The 22840-nt window shown below is 39.2% G+C and overlaps 3 protein-coding genes across 8 annotated transcripts; 1 reads left to right on the top strand and 2 right to left on the bottom strand.

The window, feature by feature from the left end:
- Nucleotides 1–495: 495 nt before the first annotated feature.
- cib3 (calcium and integrin binding family member 3) lies at nt 496–3902 on the top strand. 2 transcript variants are annotated; one of them, XM_005729105.1, is made up of 6 exons: nt 496–546; nt 1245–1279; nt 1731–1842; nt 2338–2485; nt 3502–3697; nt 3840–3902. In XM_005729105.1, exons 1-6 carry the CDS (start codon nt 496–498, stop codon nt 3859–3861), a joined length of 564 nt encoding a protein of 187 aa, XP_005729162.1. In that variant the 3' UTR covers nt 3862–3902. The 2 variants fall into 2 exon arrangements, with proteins under 2 accessions (XP_005729162.1, XP_005729163.1); XM_005729106.1 differs by lacking the exons at nt 1245–1279; nt 1731–1842.
- A 2766-nt stretch (nt 3903–6668) lies between these two features.
- On the bottom strand, nt 6669–11882 carry LOC102199348 (ras-related protein Rab-8A-like). 2 transcript variants are annotated; one of them, XM_005729107.2, is made up of 8 exons: nt 11685–11882; nt 11098–11158; nt 9004–9064; nt 8822–8899; nt 8630–8719; nt 7675–7740; nt 7063–7113; nt 6669–6913 (listed from the first exon to the last, which is right to left on the bottom strand). In XM_005729107.2, exons 1-8 carry the CDS (start codon nt 11806–11808, stop codon nt 6824–6826), a joined length of 621 nt encoding a protein of 206 aa, XP_005729164.1. In that variant the 5' UTR covers nt 11809–11882; the 3' UTR covers nt 6669–6823. The 2 variants fall into 2 exon arrangements, with proteins under 2 accessions (XP_005729164.1, XP_005729165.1); XM_005729108.2 differs by lacking the exon at nt 11685–11882 and adding an exon at nt 11618–11643.
- A 2576-nt stretch (nt 11883–14458) lies between these two features.
- On the bottom strand, nt 14459–22219 carry tpm4b (tropomyosin 4b). 4 transcript variants are annotated; one of them, XM_005729110.2, is made up of 9 exons: nt 21821–22214; nt 20072–20197; nt 16820–16953; nt 15955–16072; nt 15808–15878; nt 15626–15701; nt 15341–15403; nt 15182–15251; nt 14459–14668 (listed from the first exon to the last, which is right to left on the bottom strand). In XM_005729110.2, exons 1-9 carry the CDS (start codon nt 21932–21934, stop codon nt 14586–14588), a joined length of 855 nt encoding a protein of 284 aa, XP_005729167.1. In that variant the 5' UTR covers nt 21935–22214; the 3' UTR covers nt 14459–14585. The 4 variants fall into 4 exon arrangements, with proteins under 4 accessions (XP_005729167.1, XP_005729169.1, XP_005729168.1 ...); XM_005729111.1 differs by lacking the exon at nt 14459–14668 and adding an exon at nt 14809–15017 and having other exon boundaries at nt 21821–22219; XM_005729112.2 differs by lacking the exons at nt 20072–20197; nt 21821–22214 and adding an exon at nt 18032–18322.
- Nucleotides 22220–22840: the final 621 nt, after the last annotated feature.

Consider the following 22840-nt stretch of genomic DNA (forward strand, 5'->3'; position numbering starts at 1 on the left):
ATAGATAGATAGATAGATAGATAGATAGATAGATAGATAGATAGATAGATAGATAGATAGATAGATAGATAGATAGATAGATAGATAGATAGATATACACACACAACAATTAAGTTCTCAACTGAAACAAAACTTGTCTCACATCAAAAACTCTATTTGCCCACTACAAAACCCTGTTTCTAAAGAGTGTAACCTGAGTGGCGAACAAGGCGTTGGCCATAGTGTGCCACCAAAGGGGGTTGATACCACTTGGCATGATGCTGGACGACAGCCCTTATTCACTGTCAAAGGGGTTTCTATTCACAACGGAGAAAACGATGAAATGCCTCCATTATAGTGGGGACCAAAGGGCCCCGGTGCAGCCAGACACCTGATCTCCTCTTTGGCTCTGGCTTCCCTTTGTCAGAGTATTTCATAACTAGCATACCCACTTTAAAAAAGGACTTGATGCCGGAGCAGCGATGGACCTGAGACTCTGTGTTTCTGCACTCAGACATGGGAAATAAACAAACCATCTTTACGGCACAGCAGCTAGATGCCTATCAGGTTGGTATCACTCATGTTTCTTTATAAATTAATTGATAAGGCTCACTCAGAATGAATGGAGCTACCATTATCAGTATTAGCTTAACATCTACGAACAAGATTAATCAGACCTCTTCATACTTTTTATTAGCAAAACAGAAAGGGATCCAGTCCCATGTGGTGCAGCACTTCCTGACATTCAGAGTCAGTGTTTTCCTGATATTGTGTGATGACTGGATTTGCTTTTAACTTGCATCATTTTGATGAAAAGAAAACTCTCAGAAGTAATTTGAGGTGCAAAGTTAGAGATGTCATATGGTAAATAAATGGTAAATGGCAAGTAAGGCATTTATAGATAAAGTTTTTCATTGGATTTTTGGTGCTAATTTAATGGAGAAATGTTGGAGAAACATTAATATTTACACAAAAATAATTGCCATTTAAAAAAAAGTATTAAATTTCACTGCTTTGATCCACCGCAACATCACCACAACATGCTGATACATGATAATAATAATCGTAATAGACAGACAGAGATCATTTTGCCTGTTTTGTAAGCAATTCATAATTTGTTTCCAAAAACTGTATGTTTACTTCTCTACTTTACCAAAATTGTGTAAAAATAAGTGTCTTTTATTGATGTATTGCTATTACTGAGTAAAGATTATACACATCACTGTATGCAAACAGCTCACATTGAATTTAAATTGCATTTACAGGACTGTACATATTTCACAAGAAAGGAAATTCTGAGGTGAGCCTACATTACTTCAGTTATTTTGTTTATACTTCCTGCTTTATGACATCCCTCCAGTGCGGAAAAGATCAAACTAAACATGGACTCAGGATAAGTTGTGTCAGATCTCATTAATCTCCTGAGTCATTGCTTATGTAGCATGCTTGACAGAGCTGAATTTTGTTCTATTCTGCACAATACCATACTGTAACTCTAAACTAGACTATCAGGACACCTGTCTTGATGTGGGGCAGACTGCCACTGAGATCACAGGCTATTTTTACTGTGCTGGAAAGTGTATAAGTTGAATGTTTTCTGTTTTCAAAATAGTGTCCGTAGCTGAAAAGCAAGTTCTTAACTTAACTTTTCCTTTCTAACTTTTCCTTGTCCCTTTAAAGTGTAACTCTACATATTATAGGACATATCTTGTAATTCAATATTGATAGTAAATTTTTTAAACCTTTCCTAGACTCTTCTACCGCTATCGGGATTTGGCACCGCAGCTCGTTCCTCTTGACTACACCAACCACCCAGATGTGAAGTTACCATATGAGCTGATTGGCAGCATGCCAGAGCTGAAGGTAGTCCCGCTGCACTGGTCCGCACACGCCCTGCAGACCCGCGCTCTCTCCCTGTGTTCCCAATCCATAATTAATGACCAATTAATCGACAGAATTCTTTGAGCGGTTATATGTTACCTGACTCCTTTAAACTTGAAGGATGTTGGTGGGTCCCAGAGGACACACTTGGTGGAAATAGGTCAATTATATGCCTCTTTACTCAGTGACAGCAAGGTAAACAGGTGTGTTAACAAGCTGGTCACTGACATGCCCCAAGAAAGGGAGAGTGAGCCGGTCACGATCAGGGTCACGCCCGAGGTTGCCACTTTTTCCAAGCTGTTTTTCTTACTAAAGATAATTTTATGACTTTATTGGATTTCAAATAGAAAAACAAAACTGAAGTAAAATCACAAACAGCAGAGTTTTGTTAGAACAGGACTAAACTGCATCACATCGAACAAGCAGAAGTTAGTTGTGCTGAACATTTGTGTGTTCATGCTTTGACTGTTTGTTTAGGACAACCCGTTTCGACAGAGGATCGCTGAGGTTTTCTCTGAGGATGGCGAGGGAAACATGACACTGGACGACTTCTTGGACATGTTTTCTGTCCTCAGTGAGATGGCTCCACGGGACCTCAAGGCCTACTATGCTTTCAAAATTTATGGTAAAATCTTCATAAATCAAGGATGCTTGTCATTGTTTTTGTTTTTTCTTTAAAACCAATGTTAATTCCAACCAATTTTTACATTTTTGCAGTTTCACAAATCATACTGTGCATACTTTACTACACACGGTACATAACAAAGTATGTGAATAACCCTTCCTACTGCCACTGCAAGCTGAAAAAATACATTTAAATGTTAACATTTTACACCAAATAAGGAGATATTACAACTTAAATGCACCGTTTACATCTGTTTGCAAAAGGCAATCATGGAAACAAAATTGCTATACGTTAAACTGCAGAAAACAGCATTGACTTAAGCTCATTATTAGTTAGAATAAGGGCAAATTTAATGTTAGAGCCATGCAGATATACCGCTGGATTTTCTGCACCTGATTTGAGTTGTGAAAGAGGATGTTTGGTTTCCAACATCCCAGACAGAAGAGTGGGCGTTAAACACATCTTGAAACTTGCAGCATTTAAAGAAGCGGTTTGTCAGTAAAACTGAACTGATTATTGTGCAAAAAATTTACGATGAAATCATCAGCAGTAATATATATTCATCCTGAAGGGTTATGGATCGGTAAACACAGCAGATGGGGAATGGAAAGTTTAGGATCATATACCAGCTCGTCAAAGCCTCGGTTAAAAAAAAGACAGCTGACAACTTGTGAAACTACACACGAGAACTTTTCATTCCTTATTCAGACTAACAAGGGTGACGTAGTTACACTATAATGAAAAGGATAAGAAAAAACAGCCTGCTTTTCTTCATTAAATTAATCATACACTAAATATTTCAGCCACATTAACAAAATATAAGGTGAAAAAAAAGTTGTTAGCTTTAGTTCCACATTTGTCCAAAACAATATATTAAAAACTGTCTTTTGTCCAACCAGATTAGTCTAAAACATGTTCAATTTACAGCCAACAAAGACACAAAAAGGCTTAAGTTGAATAATTCATTAACTGATGCATTATTTGACCTGTTGATATTTTTTTATTTTTTCTGTAAGATTTCAACAACGATGACTTCATCTGCAAGTCAGACCTGGAGAAGACGCTGAACAAGCTGACTCGTAACGAGCTGACAGAAGACGAGGTGAGGATGGTGTGCGAGAAGGTGATCGATGAGGCCGACCTGGACAATGATGGCCGTCTGTCACTCGAAGATTTTCAGCACATGATCGTTAGAGCTCCGGACTTCCTCAGGTAAACCAGCAGTAAACATTTACAATAACATGTAAACCCATCAACAAGGACTAGATGTGTTATTTGGTTATAACTATTGACTCTAATATAGAATATTGTCCTTTTGCTGACTTTCGTAATGAGAAGTGCTTTCTGTTCACAGCACTTTTCATATAAGGATATAAGCAAATGAAGCAATTCTCTACATTTGCTACCTGGAATAGCCCCAAAGGATGGACTGGAAATACTTCAGAATGAAATCCTGTCATCTTCACATCTTCATCATTTTTTTTAATGTAAAAATAAATAAAATGACCAAAATCATTGTTCTGGCATTCTTTAAGGAGTCCATATCCAGTTTTTCTCTTACAGAAACAACAACAGTCATGCTGTGACTGCAGATCTTTCATCAGGTGGAGGCTTCGGCCAATCCCTCAAGACAAGGCTCATTAGCTATGATTATCAACAGTGGATTTGTGTCTTGTATCAAAAGGAGTTCAGTTACACTGGACAATAAACAATAAACACGCCAGAATATTCCAGTGAGCCAATAATAGGAGAGCCATTTGTCATGAAAGCAGTCAGTGGGTAAACTGATAGTTTCCTGTGACATCCAGCCAATAAAGCCACTGAATTGAAACGCACAAGGTTAGTTTTATAACCTTATTTTATTAAATCAAAAGTTCACATATCTACAAAATTGTAGATACATTTTATATGGGTTTAGAAAGTACAGTACAATTTAAGCAGACCTACTTTTTAGTGATATTTACAATGTTTTGTTGATTTTTCCTATTATTGTCCCTGTGTACTTCACACTAATGGAATAAAATATGGCTGTAAAAAGGGAAACATTTCAAGAAAACAAAAGATATGACTTAAAAACAAAATCAAAGAGGAAGTATCATATTTCAGAAAAAAATTATACAGCTCGAGTCCCATAAAAGTTTGCTCCCTATGTTTCTGTTTATGACTTAAAGCTCGAACAAAACGGTGCCGTCTTCACAGTTCGACACCCGCTCTCTTCCCGCTCAACAGTACCCCGCTGTGCTAAGTTTCACCTGCACTGATGCACCAATGCAGCTTTAAATAAACAGAGCGTGTCCTCTCTTTTTGGCTCAGTGACTGACACAAAACAAAAATAACAAAAAGCCCATACATTCAACCGTACAGCTCTGTAGGTATGTCTGAAAAAAAAGTAAATTACACACACGCACAGGTCCGAGATTCACAATGCATAGCTCACCTATGACAGAATAGATTACTAGTGGTTAAGACAAATGGCCATGGTATTCATGAGGTCCCAAATTATTTGATATTACAAAAGGTGCATGAAACATATTGTCCCTCAATACTGTGCATGTAGGAACTTGATTTTAAGACTGACATAAACATAGAAACAATGGAAACAGACTCAGAATCCACATCTAAGCTCAACACAGGTGGAGTGTACATAATTGCATCACACTCCCCAGATTAGCTGTCTCTAATAAAATACTGATTCATATTTGAAGTTTGGCAGTTACCTAAGATGCACCGTGTGCTTCTGGCGCCACCTAGCTGTCAGATCTAATGTCCACAATGGGGAAAAACAAACCTGTAAAAGGATCCAGAATACCCCAAACAGGGCCATCTTTAGCTTAATTCAAGCCATCTCTATGTAAACTCATAAAATATTACTTTTAAACTACGGGTTGGCAAGCACAGTAGTATAAAAAAAGAGAGGCTGAAAGACTTATCTTTTACACGCAGATATATGCTGAAATAACTTACAGTCTGAGGAAGGAAACGTTTTTAAGAGAACTAATAACAGGGCAGTGGACTGCTAGCTGTGAACTACCAGAGGAGATCAAGTCCTTTGGGTGTTGTAAAATGTTGGTAATATATGTCCTTTATATTACCAAGACTCAAAAGGAGCAAAAGAAATTTATAGCTGTACTGTATTGCAAAACTATCACTTGGCACAGACTACACACAAACCACAATTTACTGGTAAAGTGCAAGGAGAGCTGCATGACAGCAGGGAAGGGGCAGAAGGGGCTTACAGTGTGAAACTTCAAGTGATTTTAACTGCTCATCAAACAACCAGAGACGTCATTCAGCTTAACTGCGACTAAGAGCTGACAGGAAAAATTCAGACATCAATCTATTTTAAAAAAGAGCTGAGGCGACAGACCAAAGGAGAGAAACAAACTTCAATAATAAATCGTTTAAAAAGTCATTTTTCAAGATAAATACCAATAAGTGCAGCATCTCAAATAAATGAGATTGCTGCTTTTCTGCCTCATGTGACAATAAACTGATTATTTTAGGACATCTTTAGTGGCTTCAAATAGGCTGTGATTTCAAACTATAAATTAAGGTCTCATTGTCACAGTAATCCTATTATTACAAATTTAAGACTGGTCATTTGCTACATCAAGAAATGTTCCTAAACAGAGTATTTGCATTTTCATCATTAGAATGACAAAAACCTAAACTGTAGTTTAAGATAATATATTCCTCTTCATCACTCACTGAAAGGAGGAGAATGCACCAATGGTGGAGTAATCATTTTCAGTCACAAAAAAATGATTGTCAAGGACAACAAGAGCAGTGCTCTCAGCTCATTCTGTCTGATCCTTGACTGACAGTGAAAAGGAAACCTGTACAGCTCTGTTTCACAGCATTTCAAGCTCATCGGCCTCTGGTTGAAATTTGTCACATAAAAAAAGGGAAAGAGTGCTATTAAAAATAGATCTAAATATATCACATTTGTAATCCAGTCCACAAACTATTAATGACTTCTCATCCCTGGTTCTGCTACCGGTTGTGTGAATGAGTGAGTGAGGATAATGAAGAGACTAACTCTGGAGTAAGAGCCCATTCCTTTGTGTTAAATGGAACATCTGGATAATGCTCCTGGCTGAGTCCTCCAACCAGCAGAGCACCATGACTCATGAAGTCAACATTTATCCTTAAAATGGAAAAGATGAAACTCTGGAAGCTTTCAGAAGAGGAAGCAAGGAGGGGAAGTCCTCCATTTACTGACAATATAATGGCTTACGTGGGCTTTTAGGACTGACCATAGCTGGAGAGAAAGGGGGAGGAAGTGCTAAGAGCAAGAACAGTCTATTTATGTCCAGTCAGTATGAAAGGCCTCAGTCCTCAGAGTAGGCTACAGCGGAAGAAGCTGGTCTTTTTCTGAGGCTCTGAGATCTTTACGCCCTGACTGCTTCCTTGCGGTGTGTTGCCCTCCTGCAGCAAAAACAACAAAGAAAAACAAAAGACAAGTCAAAACACTGTCATCTGCTGCACAGTTTTCCACAAGCTGGAAAAATGCAAAAACATTCCATAAAGAGAGCCACAAGAGCTGCTGATCATTTTCCTCACAGTTTTATCCTTACCAATTTTGTGTCCATTTTTGATTTGATGTCTCTGGCCAGCATCAAAAACGCCTGTGAAACAGAAAAGCATGCTTTCAAAATTCTAATCTTCATCTACCGTAAATTCAACTCATGAATTTAAGGCAGCTGGACCTAATAGTCACAAGGTTAAATTAGATTCAATTTTATTTATATAGTGCCAAACAGTAACAACAACAGTCACCTCAAGGTGCTTATATTATAGGGTGAAGACACAAAAATAATAGAGAGAAACCCCCCAAAAAAATCAAACGACCTCTTTTGAGCAAGCACTTGCTAACAGTGGGAAGGAAAAACTCCCTTCTAACAGGAAGAAACCTCCAGCAGAAACAGGTCAGCGAGGGGCAGCCCTTTGGCGCAACTGGCTTTGGGACAAAAAGTCCAACAAGGTTCTTAATTTTGTGCATATGGGAGCTTCGCTTTCTAACCACGAAAGATGACATCAATATTAGACACAAGCAGGTGACATGATTTGGGGTTTTTCTGGAGGCAAATACTGTTGTGATTTAGCACCATATAAATAAAACTGAACTGAATGTTTACATGACGTATCAAATTAACTGTGCCATGTGTTCTAGCTGACAAAGTGCTTACATTTTCCACGTTGATGTTGGACTTTGCGCTGGTCTCCATGAACTTTATTCCATACTCTAGTGCAAGCTGAAATAAATAAACAAATAAATAAAGCTTTAAAAAAATTCTGCTGACACTTTTATTCAAAGCATATTACTTTAACATTGCAATAATGACTAAGATTCCCCCTCGACTGATGATCTAGGTGGAAATGACACAGAGTATCACCAGCTACTTGTTGGTTTCCATCAATGAAGTAAATTTATATAAAATGTACTTACAGTAACCCCTGCATGTAACCAACACTAACTCAGATGCATGTGTATTAAGAATGGGCATTTCAAGCAAGCACGCTATTTAACATTAACTAGGAACAAGTCGCCTATTTTCCAATAGTTGGAAACTGCTTTTAAATGACTATAAACAGCTGTGTCAGACTTTTCACCATGCTAGCTTTACCTCGTTTCCATTTGTTATATGCATTTAATCCATAAAAGACCCTTTGATGGCTGTAATAATGATTGGCTTTGCATATTACAGCGACATATAACCTCAGTCTGGCACATGGTACTTGGTAGTGCACCCTGTCGTTTAAAACCTAGCCGATGTTTTACTGCCACCTACAGGTAGTAAAAGTGCATTAAATCCAACCAGGCAATAATAAAAACAAGGAAGAAACACTTTTGTAAAATCATGGATATCCCAGATGTGAATGCACACAGACGCGAGAAAACAGAATGATAACATGTCTTTCTGTTGGACTGATTTTAAACTAGATCTTAATGTAACTTTACAGTGGCAGAAACACTAGTTTCTCTTCTCTCCTCTCAGTTTCACTGTGTGTTTGTGCTGGTGAACCTGAAACTGCAAGAACAGCCAACCATTCCTCCCCACAGGGAGAGCTCACTGTGTGACTACATGAAAATAACTCTTTGGAGAAGATTATGTGAGACCATGCATCTGTCAAGCTTCTCACCTTTTCCCCCATCTCTTTGGACACCTGCCGTTTGTCATTGATGTCACATTTGTTGCCAAGGACCATCTTCTCAACGTCCGCTGACGCATGCTGGATTAGAAGAGTTTGAATTTTAAAACGGTACATGATACCATACAGACTTTTGATGGGTAGAACATAAGTGGATGAGTTTATATTTGGACCAGAATGTACCTCTTCTATATTCCTTATCCAGTTCTTGATATTTTCAAAGGATTTTTCGTTTGTGATGTCGTAGACGAGCATGATGCCCTGTAAAGAGCAGTACAATCATAAATAAATGCAGGTGAAGCTGCACCTTCAACAGGAAAGAGGATGTAAATCACATCTGTCTGTCAGCATGTGAAGATACCCACCATTGCACCTCTGTAGTAGGCTGTTGTGATTGTTCGGAAGCGTTCCTGACCAGCTGTATCCCTAAAGAAAAAACATCATTAGTTATCTGAAAGCTTAAGGACAAAATATCAAATTGAATGTTTGTGGAAATTATTAGAAAAGTTAACACAAATTTCTAACTAATATCAAGCATGACAGCTAATACACTAAATGTATATTAAAACTGATGAAACAGTTATCTTAAACTCGCTAGTTGAACAGGCTGATATAGAGCTGGCAGTGTATAAACACATCCAACATACATGTAACGGGCTTTTTAAATACCTCTTCATTGGTACAGGAGTAAAACACCAGCATACAGTATATTACTACTGTGTAGTGCTTGTGGGTAACTGTATTAAGTCTGCAACAGTGCATTAATGTAACAAATAATAAATTCAAGGAAAACATCTCGGCACACAAAACTTTCTTCAACATAAACAAACTATAATACTAATATCTGCAACCTTACAATAATTGTCAAATTTAAATTATGCTAGCTAGGATTACAATTGGGTACTCCTAGCTAGCCAGGTAACATTAACGGTAGAAGCCAAATATGGCACTACACTGAAGCAAAAAGCCTAACAGGTGATCTGCTAATAACTGACTTTAGCCCTCTTTATTAAAGTCTGGAAGTTATGTGGCTTTATTTTTTGTGTAAATGACATTAAAATGTATTTCTTTTATTCTACATACACTCCTATCTGAAGTCTCTGTAGACTACAATGTTCACAGACAACACTGTGATCTGTAGTGAGAGTTGGGAGGAAGCCAAAGAGAACTTGGAAAGGTGGAGGTATGCAGTGAAGAGAAAAGGATTGCAAGTCACTGAAGCAAGATAGAATACATGTGTGAATGAGAGGAGGACATAACATAACAGTGAAGAGCAGAGGTAGTAAAGCTGGATAAGTTGAAACACCTGGGGTGAACCATCCAAAACACTGGACAGTTTATGAGAGAGATGAAGACGAGCGTTTAGGCAAGGTGGAGTGGGTGGAGATGAGTGTTGGGGTGATTTGTAACAGAAGGATAGTGGCATTAGTGAAAGGGAAAGTTTATACAAGAACAATGGTTTGAGGATGATGTCACTAGCAAAAACACAGGAGGCAAAGCTGGAGGTGGCAGAGCTGAAAGTGATCTTGAGGAACAGGTTTATAAATGACTACATCAGAGAGACAGCTCAGATTTGAGCGGTTTAGAGACAAAGTTATGCTGCACTTCATTTGCATCAAGAGAGATGTAAATCCTGAGCTGAGCATGCTCCAGTAGTCAAGTTGGAGCAACAACAGGATTTGTTTAGCTACTTATCAAAGTAGAGCTGCTGCTGTAGCAGGTTCATGGATACAACCTGGTCAGTGTTCTAATTTAGCGAGTCACAAATACACAACAGTGGCGGTGCAGAGTATGAGTATTACAATTTTACTACTGTTCATGGTTGCCATCTTGAATTGTTAAGCCTGGTTTTTCTGAGGCTCCTCCAACTTTCCAAGCTCAAAATCTGACTTGAGGGAACAGTTCAGATGTAAATTCCATCTGCCAACTTTAACTAGAACACACTATTACAAAGACAAAAAGGAAACGGTTTGGCCATGTGCACTGGAGGAATAGTTGAAATTGGGCAAAGCATGTTAAATATAGAGCCGTTAGTCAGGAGGAAAAGAGGAAGACCTCAGAGAAGATTAATGGATCTAGTGAAGGTCATAAAAGGGGTTTGGTGTAACAGAAAATGAGGATGCTAGAGATAGGGTGAGGTGGAGGCATATTATCCATTGCAAACCACGCAATGTAATGTCCACTCATGGAAAAAGTGGTAGTGGTTAAAACACATTAATTTTAAAAATGATTACATCTGTGATTCTTATCACTGATAATGTATAAGAAGCACATAAGCAGTGAACTCAAGTATTAAACTAGAGCTTGTAAAGTGTATATACATAGTGTAAAATACTGAAAATAATTATTTGGAAAAAAAAATCAACCAACACTAAATGTGTATTAAAACTAAATTAAAACAATGACAAATACAAAACATTCTCGGCAAAATTATGTCACATGTCCAGCTTTAAACTTACCATATTTGTAACTTTATCTTCTTGCCGTCAAGCTCTATTGTCCTAATCTTGAAATCAATGCCTGCGATTAAAATAAAAACCCAACATGAATGTCAAATCATAACGATAGCTTAGTAGCTCGGCTCTAGCTGTCAACATTGGCTAAGTCTACATTTTCAGCAAGCGAAATAACACCTACGGGCTGCCAATAAGCTACAGGAATATGATAATAAACAACCATTACACCAAATATCCGTGTTTCGTATGTCTTTCAAGAATGTAGACGGAGCCAAACGGCTAATGTGCCACTCGGCTAACCGTCTTGGTTAGCAACCCGGCATCAGGTTATTATACAACAAAACATTTCTGCTTAAACATAAGCCACACGTACAAACAAAGGTTATCAGTGCTTCACTTCACTACACTGAATTAACTAGTCAATCGTACTGCTGCTACTTTAGCAAATACACATTCTGCCTATAGTTTCTATAAAAGAGAAACTAGTTCCTTCTGCTGAAATCCAGCAAGTAGACGGCCTCACCGAGGAAGCCCATTGACGTACTGTAAACAGAGAATGGCTCGGTTTTTGTTTCCCCCCAAATACTCACCTATAGTTGAGATAAACGTTGAATTGAAGGCGTCTTCCGAAAACCTGAACAGGACGCAGGTCTTCCCGACACCAGAGTCTCCGATTAACAGTAATTTAAACAAATAGTCGTATGTTTTCGCCATACTTGATATTATTGCGGAAATCCCGCCCGGCAAAGAAGCAATGTAAATGAGCTGGAATGACGCCCCCTGCTGGCCCGGAATTCAACAGCGTTTCAGACTGTGACCGTGAGGCCTTTAGATTGTTGGCTTACTTAAGGTAGACCAGGTTATAATTGTGACTTATTTAACCTGTGCTACTTTATGCTTTTTTAAAAAAATCTACTGTACTTGTTACTCTACTGTATAACTATAGCCTTAATTCAATATAAAGTTTTGTTCTTGCCATTTTATTATGTACACCTTGCTAGGACCAGTTTGGGTTTCTTTTTTGCTTTTTGAATTGCTTTCATTCTTCACGGCATAGATTTAGCAATGTGCTCCAAACATTCCCCAGAGCTTTTGGTTCAAATTCACAAAGTTGCTGCAGATTTGTCAGCTACAGGTTCATGACGTGAATCTCCATCTTTGGGTTCCACTACAACCCAAATTGCTGTACCCAGATTGAGAGCTGAGGACTGTGGAGGCCATTTGAATACAGTGAACTTATTGTCATATCCAAAAAAAAACAGTTTGGGATGATCTGAGCTTTGTGACATGATGTATTATCCAGCTGGGTACACAAATTAAGGGATTGACACAGCATTAATGGATGGACATGGACAGCAACACCAGCAACCTAGACAGGCAGGGTTGGCATTCAAACAATGGCAGGCAATACTTTCCCAGTTGTCTGTTGTCCAGTTTTGGTGAGCCTGTGTAAACTGTATCCTCAGTTTCCCATCCTTAGCTGACAGGAGAGGCACCTGTTGTGGTCCTATGCTGCTGTAGCCCATCTGCTTCAAGACTTGATATCTGGTGCTACTCTGCATACCTTGGTTGCAATGAGTGGTTATTTGAGTTGCTGTCAGCTTCAACTCAAAGCATTTACTGACATTAATACTACTACAGGATTACATTGTTTCTTACATTTCGGTATACTTGGAAATCAAGGGAAATTTGTGTTCATTAATTAAAAAAGCAACTTCCATTTGAATTACAATTCAACAAAAGAAAAAAAATGAAATGCAAATTACCACAGCCTAAAAAAGGGTCAATTAGGACTTTTAATGAGGTTGGAAAGTAGAGTAAAAGTGAAAAAGGAAACTGTAAAGATGAAAGGCAAAACAACCAAATGATTACAAAACAACAATAATTATTTTACCTGGTTTATCTTTTTTTAATAGCTGTTTAAAGTAAAAGTTGCATTTAAAAGCGAGTTGAGTGAACAGTCATTTTACGCATTCATCTGTTTCTGTGTGAACATGTTTATTTAGACGGTATAGGCGTATAGCATAAGCCAGGAATTGTGGTTTAGTTTAGTAACCAGGAGAGAGAAAAAGTGTTTTTGTGCATCCATGTCTTAAGGAGCCTTATTTTTATATTAATAACATTAATGCATAGTGGTGTTAAATATTATATTGTACATTAAGAAGGTCTAATTGTATTCAATGACATATAATTTTTTTTATAGGTGTAGTAAAAAGAATTATAGATCCATTTATAAAGATATATATACATGTAACAAGGGACTGTGTATTAGATAGGTATATTTATTTATAACATATATGTATACATTAGACTATATGATTAAAACAGATAAGTGATGAGCTATAGTGGTAGGAATTAATAAGTATTTGCTTCCTCCTACTCCTTTTTTGAATGGGAAGTGGTCAATTCAAAAAATTGACCACTCTTTTGAATGAATATAATGGTTTTATTTGAGTTCATTTTCATTTGTTTTAATGTGTATTTAAAACACTTGATGTGTTTGAAATAAGGATTTGATTGATTGATAGTGAACACTAATCTTGTTGTTGTGAAGGTTTTTTTTTCTTTTTTTAATCTAACTGAATTGTAGGACTTTTCTTTTTTGTGTTAATGCATTTTGAAGCGTCTCGAAAACCGTTGTTTCCAAAACTTTCCATCAGATCACACAGCCTTCTTTACTGCCTGGCCTCTGTCATGGTCTGTTAACAAGACTCACACGATTTTGCAACACTTTGTGCTGAAGCCAATAAGTGTTGATGCAGAGTTGGATCGTGTTTCTAATAGTGAGTAATTGTTGCATAATGTTGAGGTTTAATGTTGAGGACGTAGTCTTTAACTTTTCATTTATTGCTCAGTAATTATCTTTACTGTACAGCATAAAGCAACTGGAACTGTTTATTTTAAAGCTCACAGTCACAAGAAGCTCGATAAGAAGTTTGAGGACGCACTTATACTCTGATAACATCTTTAGTATTAACCTCATGCGGTTGTGCCATTTCTTGATTATAGCACTCAGTGGCACTACTGTTGTGAAAGAAGAGATTCAGTATCTGCAAAAAAAAAAAAAAAAAAAAAAGCTGCTGTCTTAGCACAGAGAGGACAGTGTGCATGCCAGCACATGTAAACTGAAGGGTGAGCTCTTTTCCCTGGAACGGTTTATAGATGTGTTGAAACTGGCTCGTGGACATGACACAAAACATCAGCAGCAGCATTAACACCGTCGTCATCATCAGTTTTATTTGTGCACAGAGTTTGGTCTACAACACAATTCCTAGCACCAATACTGAAATCATGTGGACCCAAAACCATTTTTTTTTAAAAAGGAAAAGGAACAAAAAGGACCATAAATACATAAAAGGGCTACATGTGTTTTACAAATTAAGAGTGAAATTGCAAAAAAAATAAAATAAAATGGATGGCATGTAGAAAATATCTTTTACAAAGTTGTTGTTTGTTTGTTTTTTTACTTATTTGATGTTCTTCTTGGCATTTTACAAGCTATTGAGCTCCTGCAGTGTTTGGTCCAGGACTTGGTGCATTCCTATGTTTTCTTCTTTTGCGTGTGATAAGTTCTCTGTAATGAAAAGCAGCAGGAAATATATAATATAACTGTTTGTCAGGTAACTGTAAAATTGTTAGCCTCATAGTGAGAAAAATGCAGAAACAGCTGCAAAGTGATGAAGAGCAGATTGCAGTGAATGACAGAAGGCAGGGTAAAAGAGAAAAAGGTCTTTATTAAGCTTCAGTTTAATGCAAAAAGAAGGAGAAGGGAACTCTGAATGCAAAGGAATAAAAGAGACAAAGTGCTTCTAAAGATGCAAAGTCGGCAGAGTGCAGGGTTTACAAGGTGTTCATATCATTGAGGGCATGATCCAGCTCCTCGCTGATAGCCTTGAATTTCAGCTTCTGAGTGTACAGTTCATCTGCAGGTCAAAAGGCAGAGTAAGCAGGACACAGGAGGTTGAGAGGAAAAAGTGTGCAGGCCATGAAGGGGAAATTGGAAAAAGAGAGAAATCAGAGCAGAAAGTTAAAGATTTATTACAAGAAGGAGTGTAGGGTAGAATATGAGGGCTGAAAGAAAGCGTACCTTCTAAGTCATCTATGGTCTTTTCCAGCTTAGCCACTGTCCTTTCTGCGAATTCTGCACGGGTTTCCGCCTTTTTCAAACAGTAAACACATTGAAATATATATGCAAAGCTTACCTCAGAAAACACAGGTTCAGCTTAAGCAGAGGGAATGAATTTACCTCTTTAAGTCTGTCATTCAGGACTTTAATCTCCTCCTCGTATTTGTCTTCTTTCTCAGAGTACTATGCAGACAAAGAAAAGCAAACAACTTTGTTTGTGCCATTTTAGGATGACCAGGGTACTTCCCCTGTTTTTTAGGTGATGGTAGTCGAGATGAAGATGCAAATAGTGAATGTGAGCACGAAAAAAAGGCACTTAATGTGCTGCCGATCCTGTTGAGTGGCTGTATTGGGTGACAGTGATGAGTGTGGATGTGTGAAGGTGTTTTATGATAGTGAGTTTACCTTCTCAGACTGAGCCTCTAGAGACTTGAGGTTGTTGGTAACATTCTTAAGCTCTTCTTCCAGGTCACCGCACTTGCTGGAAGAAAGAAAGAAAAGATTTTTTTTTTCTCCAATAACTTGCTTAGAATATATTTAAAATTCACATATTGTGGTGAGAATAACTGCACTGAATTTCTCCTTACAGTTCTGCAATTTCTGCCCTCTCTTCTGCCCTCTCCAGCTCACCCTCGAGGATGACCAGTTTACGAGCGACCTGGAACGAAATCACAGTTGAACATCAGCTGAAGCGACATCTCACAAAAAAATAAATACAATCCGTCCGTTCATACCTCCTCGTATTTGCGGTCGGCTTCCTCGGCAATGTGTTTGGCTTCTTTGAGCTGCATCTCCTGGATCTCCATCTTCTCCTCGTCTTTCATGGCTCTGTTCTCAATCACCTTCATGCCTCTAAAGATGGAAACGATGCCGAACATTTAGTCCAACAAGACCATAAAGACAATCGACATTGCAGAGGTAATCTGGGAGACTCACTAAAAGCTGACTTAACTCAGTAACCACCAACTTTGCATTTCCAACAGTTATTTTTTACCTGTCAAATTTCACTGACAGGCAATGGCATCTATTCACTGCACTAATGGGATTCTCTATCTTTGTATCACACTGTGACTTGTATGGCTCTGTATACAGTTCTGTTATCAAGTCTTCCTGCTTCAGTTCCGATGGGCCATTTAATGGCCATTTACCTTACTGTTCTGTTTAAGCCTCTAGTTTTTGTGCTATTGCTGTTTTTGATTTTTCCTTGAAAACTTCAAACTTTACAAAGTTTTACAAAAAGTATTGCTTTCATTTATTTTACTCTTTTTTTTTCTTTTTTTCTTTTTTTTTTAAGTCAAGCAAACTTTATTTCCACTCTGAGGGAATGAACAACACATTCCAATAGGCTTCCCTCACTACTTCCAGCCAATGAAAATGAGCAAGTGAGGGTGATTTCAGCCAGTTCACTTGTGTGCTTGCTCAGTTTTTTTTGTGCCACATGAAATAGGCTGAAGCCTATCTGCATGGTTACAGCAAACGCTCGTGATAGTTAACTTCAAGACGGTGGGCTGTGTAGAACTTTCACTTAACATTAAAACACACAGTGACTCACAGCAGTAACAAATACATCTGAATCTACAGATCTATGCTGATTTTCACCTTTCGCTCTCATCTGCGGCCTTCTCGGCCTCCTCCAGCTTCTGCAGGGCTGTGCCCAGTCTCTCCTGAGCACGGTCCAACTCCTCCTCCACCAGCTGGATCCTGCGGTTCAGCGATGCTACTTCGCCCTCAGCCTGTAGCCACAGATTGAGAGAGATAGGGAGGTCGCAGGTCAGAGGCCAGGAAGGAAACATGAATGCAGCCAAAACAGGAAGGTTACCACTTGCGCTCAATGCTGAAAACTGCTTATCCATTCATCTATTTTGAAGCTACACTATAACCCCCCCCCCCTTTCATTCATGGCTTTAAGAAGATGTCAAGATCAGGTCCTTGCGTTTCATTTTCCTTTTCAGCCTTAGTGACTTTGATGAGTTGTGGACTTTGCAGCCTGGCTACCTGCTTTACTAATATGCTGACACAGGATAACGCAGTGACAGCTTTTTTTTTTTTAAATAAACATGCTGGCATCTGATATTTTACAGCTGTCTTCACTTTTGTAGTGTAAACCAAAGCATGTTTGGGGGACACCAGCTTTCTTCTCCTCAGACTGTTTCCCACAGCACTGATAGCGCAGATAACCATGCCTGCTCTCTCCTTCCTGTGCAGAGGCTCAAGAGGAACAGGAAGGAGGATTCCGGGCACCTTTTCAGATGGACGGTGTGTCAGCTGTTATTCAATCAAAAAGCTCAAAGGGCGAAAGGAGGGAGAAAAAAAAGAGAATAAGTTTTGAATGATTGACAAGAAGTGTAACTGTAAGATTGTACCCTTTAAAAACCTTCAATTTAACATTTTCTTTACCGTCAAACAACCACACTGACAGTTAATGTAACATCGGGGACGCTTGCAGCATTTCTTGGTGTTTTGGTAGATATATGGGGCGGGCTGGAGTTAGATAACACAGCCGAACAAAAGTCTGCAGAGGAATGTCGACACAGCGATGTTTCAACTTGTCTCTGTAACGACTGTATAGAAAATAACTACAGATTTTTTGTTTTGTTTTACTGTAATCTGTATACAGAGGTTCCGGTTTTTATTTCGCGCGTTAGGTGCGTTATTATTACCGCTACTTTGCAAGTCCAGCTATCAGGAGTGCGTAAACGCTTCAGTCCCAGATTACAGTGAAGATGCTCAACCGGTTTGCTGGAATTACAGATCAAGACAAAAAGTAAAAGAAGTTCACTTCAAGTTGGACTAAATGCAAACTGATCTCACTTTTTCGCGCAGTTCCCGTTCAGTTTCCAGCTCCTTTTGTACTGCCAGTGCGCGATCTTCTGCCTCATCAACTTGCTGCTGGAGGGCTTGGATTTTCTTCTTCACGGCTTCCATAATTCCGACTGTTTGGTTTCTTTAAACGGGGATTCGTCTGAACCGGCAATCGAGACACTTAAGTTATGAATTCGCCTCAAAGTTGCAGGCTCTGTGGAAATCTTTTCTCGGGCAGGAAATCAGGGAGGTGCGGTGCTGGGACGGCGGAAAAAAAGGGCTGGGAGTTTTCAGGAAATTTATGACGAGATCCTCCAATCATGTGAAGAAGCCTGTCTCAGATGACATCACAGGATTTAGGAGGGGAATGTGGGACGTTTTTTTTCCTCCACAAAGGAGGTGTGTAAAGTCACTTTTTTGTGGGGCCAGGGTTTTCTATTGTGGACTTATATGGCAAAGTGAAGGTGTTGCAACTGCACGGACTGAAGGCAGAGGAAGTGCACTGTGTTATTTGTCTGCTGTTAGATAAAGCGTGAATAACGTCTAAGGGATCATCGTGTGATTGGATTTGGTTGTCTGAGAGAGAAAAGGAAGGAAAGTAAATGTCAGTGGGGGATGGTGAAGGAGAGAGGAGCAGGTTGTAAACTGTATCAAAGGACCGGAATCAAAAGTCCAAAGATTTACTTCTAGTGGAGGAGGAGGAGGGTCAAGGGTGGGGTGGGGCCGTAATAATCCTTTTCACTAGGGGTTGTTGACCTGCAGTGGCGTGGAATGTAAATTGATTTGGTTGCAGACATGACCTGCAGCCATCGGGTGGCGACACATTTCTTCATCGCCCCCATTTGCCTCCTACTCTTCCTCCCCCTCACGTTTTCGTTCTTTTACTACATTTATATGTATGAAAGAAGCTAAAAAGTATTTGTGGCCACCTGATAAACCATCAGAGGAATAAAATCCTGTTATCACCTCTAACCTTTGAGATCGTCTCACTTACTTCAGCTCAGATTTTTACCTGCTTTGTGAAGCTGAAACACTTTCCAAATCCTCCTGAAAACTTCACAGACTTGAAGGGAAGAGAATGTCCACGAGCCACCTTCAAAACCACTTTTTTCATTCCCAGTGTCAGATCAATATTATTATATTGGTCACGATTCACTCCCAAAAGCAAACTAAGTCAAGTCTGTGTCCGGATTTATTTTGTTTGTGATAAGGCATAATCCCCAGTTAGATTCCCATCATTTTCCTGGAAAGGATATGTTTAAGCAATAAATACATGACATAAATGTAGATGGTCTCCAAAGGTCGGCATATATTCAGCATTGCACACTGCCTAGGTATGTTACTGTAAAGGCTAGACTGAGGAGAGAATAACGTCTCAGCCCCAAAAAAGGCCAAAGCATTGATTTCATTAGAAACTGCAGTACGGGGTTCTCTGTTTGCTTAGGCTGCATTCCTGAAATTCTTTGGTCGGTAACAGGCTGGCCAAGTTGTGTCTGTGCTTGAGAAATAGCTCAGCTACAGACCTCAGTGAACCACCAATAACTGTGATTATCTCCACGGTCTGGGTTAGAAGATGCAAGATAATCAATTCAGGATTTCTGGGTTATTAGTTTACATTGGGGTGGATTTAAAAAAAAAAATTTAATCTCAAGGCAGTTCTTTAAAGTAACAATCTTTCACGTCTTCTTTTATTCCTATCCTATTATTTTATGTATGACCGTCAGTGATTTAATCACTTCACGTTCATATTTTGCACTTTAGAAACAACCGAGCTGCACTAAACTTTTGGGCGAGTCCAGACATTTCCTTTTTTGGGTTATGTAAGCATAAGAGGCAACTCTTCATCTGAGTCAAGCACTTTAGCCAATGATTTTGTTTAAACCAGCTTTGACAGAGAGGAATGTGTGTCCATGTTACTGGTCCCCTTTTCCCCTCTCATAGAGTGATATCTATTTCAGTCCATATGAAGTATTTGATACTGATATTTTAAAAGCTGTGGGGTTCCACTGTAATAATGCCTTTCCGATGGCGTCTTGGTGGTGAACTCACGTCTGTGGCCTTCTTCTCCGACAGTTCCAGTTTCTCCTGAGCATCCTTCAGGGCCTCGGAGTACTTGTCCAGTTCATCTTCTGTTCCCTTCAGTTTCTTCTGCAGAGCGAGCAGCTCATCCTCCAGCTGAGAAAAGGCAGATGTGAGAGAAAGTCAGGAATCAAATATAGATTTTTGTTCAGTTAAAGTGAGTATGATGAAATTCTGGTATATGACAGAAAGCAGTAGTGGGCGATAGATCTTATACAGATCACTTAAATGCTATTTGGGGATAATCCTGATGTATTTCAGAAAGATGAATTTCACTTGAAGATAAGGAGGTGAAAATACGTAGTGGGTGCATGATTTTGGACTACAGCTAGCTCCTCTCAACAAATACATGCATGCTGTTATTTTAATCAGGGTTATTCTTTCCACTTAAAAAGCTCCAGAGTCAAACATTCACCATGAAGCCTGTAGATTATGTGAGGTAATTAGGACATTCCTTCTGAAAAGACACATAGCTGCAGAGTCTGGGTGGCCCAATCCTTTAATTGCCGCCGGAGTCTGTGCCTGATGTTGTGTGTAATAGATGTTAATTTTGCATGCAGTTTTGTGTATTTTCAGTGCCTTTCGTCAGCCTAACTGCACTCTGAAAGTCTACTCGTCATGCCAAGAATAGCAAAGAAAGCATCTCTTAGCACTATTTGAGCTGCAGCCATCCCAACAAACTAAAGAGCTCTGCATAATCTTCTAGGATTTCATGCTGACTGTTCTTTGCTCCTGAAGACATGCTGAGGGTCCATATGTGCAGTGCCAGTGACAACTGATGCTCCCTGTGCTCTCTGAGGGAGCTGTTATGGCATTAGCTACCAGAGAGTGGATATTTACACTTTCCACTTGCTCGATCCTTCATCCTGGCTTTGTCCGAGTCTCTCTAACTTGCTGCTCTCTAACATTCCTTTCATACCACATTAATGAGGACACCATCTCCCACTGTGTGATAATTGCCTCTATTTAGAAACCTCAGATATCCTATTGCATCTCCAGATTCTATTTTGTTTGTATGAAATTAAAGTACACTGTCATTAAGTTTGGCTGGGACACATCATCCTGTCTGTGGCTTGAGCGCTGCGGCGCCAAATATGGGGGCACAGAAATTTATGAGGTTTTATATTATACAAACTTCACTTCTGATAAGGATGCTGCCAGAGTCAGACCGTGATATTCTATAGGTCTGTTTTAACCCGGCAGCTTTTCCTTTGATTCAGTTCGGATAATAAGCCTAGCTCTTGTCACAGCCATCTCTGTGGATATCCTCCACCGTCTCCTACTGCAGAACAAGGAGCTCAGTATCAACTGATCCCTGTGATTCAGCATTTAGTCCTGCTGAGAAATATATCAGCAATCTGTAAATTGTGCTTTGGTGTTCTTATTTAGTATTTGAGATTATGACTGAACTTTAGCAACAAAAATAAATCAAAAACTATAAAAAAAACTATTATAGAAAAAGTGAAAAAACAACAACACAATGACATAATGATGTTGTAATTCAACTGGTATGAGTAACTTCACAGCTACATTTAGATATATAATCCTGATATTGAAAATGTCCACATTTTTGACAAAGAAGATTCCCCATATTTTGGAAAAAAGTAATTATTGAAATTAATTTATGCACGTGTGATGCATTTACTTCATTTGTTGTAAATATGCTGTGACATTTTAATATTCCTGTATTAAACATTAAACTCATGAGCCACGCGTCACCTGCTTGCTTTTATCTTCCGCCTCCTTCTTGTCGGTCTCGGCCTGTTCCGCCCTGTCGATGGCGTTCTCCTTGTCCAGCTTCAGCATCTGCATCTTCTTCTTGATGGCCTCCATGGTGACTGTTGGGTGTCAGCGTCTTGAGATCTTTAGAAAATGAAGTTTTGTAGTTCGTTACGGGGAAAAGCTGCTGCAGATGTTCAGAGGAAGACGCCTCACAGGAGCCCTCACAAGGTTGACAGGGAGCGCAACTGGCAGATGCAGAGAGGAGGGAGCTCGGAGCGAGCGAGCACAGGAGAGGAGGATGCAGACTGAGAGTCGGTGGAGCTGTATGTGATTTAAACTTGACAGGAGGTTTGGAGACAGCCCTAGTCCCCAGTGACAGCCCTTTCCCACCGGTTACCCCTTTCGCCACTCCCCACTTTGGCTCCTCTAGAACTTACTGTTGCCCCCACCCCATCCCTAATCTAAACTTCACCTCTCAAATGCTCTTTGGAGGGACAGCATGGTGTAGCCATTTCAGCATTGACCAGCCTATGTCCTTGTTTGGATTTTTACGCAGATAAAAAGCAGGAGAATGACCAAGAACTCACAAACTTCAAAAGGGAAATTGTTCACATTAATAATTTTTGCGGCTTCTCGCCTCTCTTTGGTCTATCTATATGCCTGTGTTCTTACTTAGGAATGTTCAAATTGATGTTAATACCAGAGTTGGTTAGAAAGGGACATAGTTTTCATTCTAGCGCTGAATGAAAAAGGGCTGTATGGAAAATGATCCAGCCAAAGAAAATTTGGGGGAAAGAGCTGTCTGCATGTGATCCACGCCAGGCAGCCACAGCATTGCAGTCAGGATACACAGACATAAACCACAGGTCCAGTGCAATTAAAATCCTCTTAATTACTATTGGTTTGACAGATCTGTACTTAGATCTGTTTTCTCCAATTTGTAAGGCGCACTAAATAAAAAAGTTGACTGGGAGATATAACTCAAGACGGATTCCAGGAATTTGGTGCACTTATGCA

This window comes from Pundamilia nyererei, unplaced genomic scaffold (assembly GCF_000239375.1).
Source record: "Pundamilia nyererei isolate P.nyererei 1_Seehausen unplaced genomic scaffold, PunNye1.0 scaffold00031, whole genome shotgun sequence".
NCBI lineage: Eukaryota > Metazoa > Chordata > Actinopteri > Cichliformes > Cichlidae > Pundamilia > Pundamilia nyererei.

Excerpts from the sequence above, each read along its gene's own strand:
- tpm4b (XM_005729110.2), bottom strand. The coding sequence starts at position 21,934 with ATGGAGGCCATCAAGAAGAAGATGCAGATGCTGAAGCTGGACAAGGAG. Across the intron at positions 15,252-15,340 it reads TGAATGACAGACTTAAAGAG|GCGGAAACCCGTGCAGAATT; the intron begins GTAAATTCATTC and ends TGTTTGAAAAAG. Across the intron at positions 14,669-15,181 it reads GACCATAGATGACTTAGAAG|AGAACTTATCACACGCAAAA; the intron begins GTACGCTTTCTT and ends TTTTCATTACAG.
- cib3 (XM_005729105.1), top strand. The coding sequence starts at position 496 with ATGGGAAATAAACAAACCATCTTTACGGCACAGCAGCTAGATGCCTAT. Across the intron at positions 1,843-2,337 it reads GCAGCATGCCAGAGCTGAAG|GACAACCCGTTTCGACAGAG; the intron begins GTAGTCCCGCTG and ends CTGTTTGTTTAG. Across the intron at positions 2,486-3,501 it reads CTATGCTTTCAAAATTTATG|ATTTCAACAACGATGACTTC; the intron begins GTAAAATCTTCA and ends TTTTTCTGTAAG.
- LOC102199348 (XM_005729107.2), bottom strand. The coding sequence starts at position 11,808 with ATGGCGAAAACATACGACTATTTGTTTAAATTACTGTTAATCGGAGAC. Across the intron at positions 11,159-11,684 it reads AACGTTTATCTCAACTATAG|GCATTGATTTCAAGATTAGG; the intron begins GTGAGTATTTGG and ends TTTTAATCGCAG. Across the intron at positions 7,114-7,674 it reads CCAACATCAACGTGGAAAAT|GCGTTTTTGATGCTGGCCAG; the intron begins GTAAGCACTTTG and ends TCTGTTTCACAG.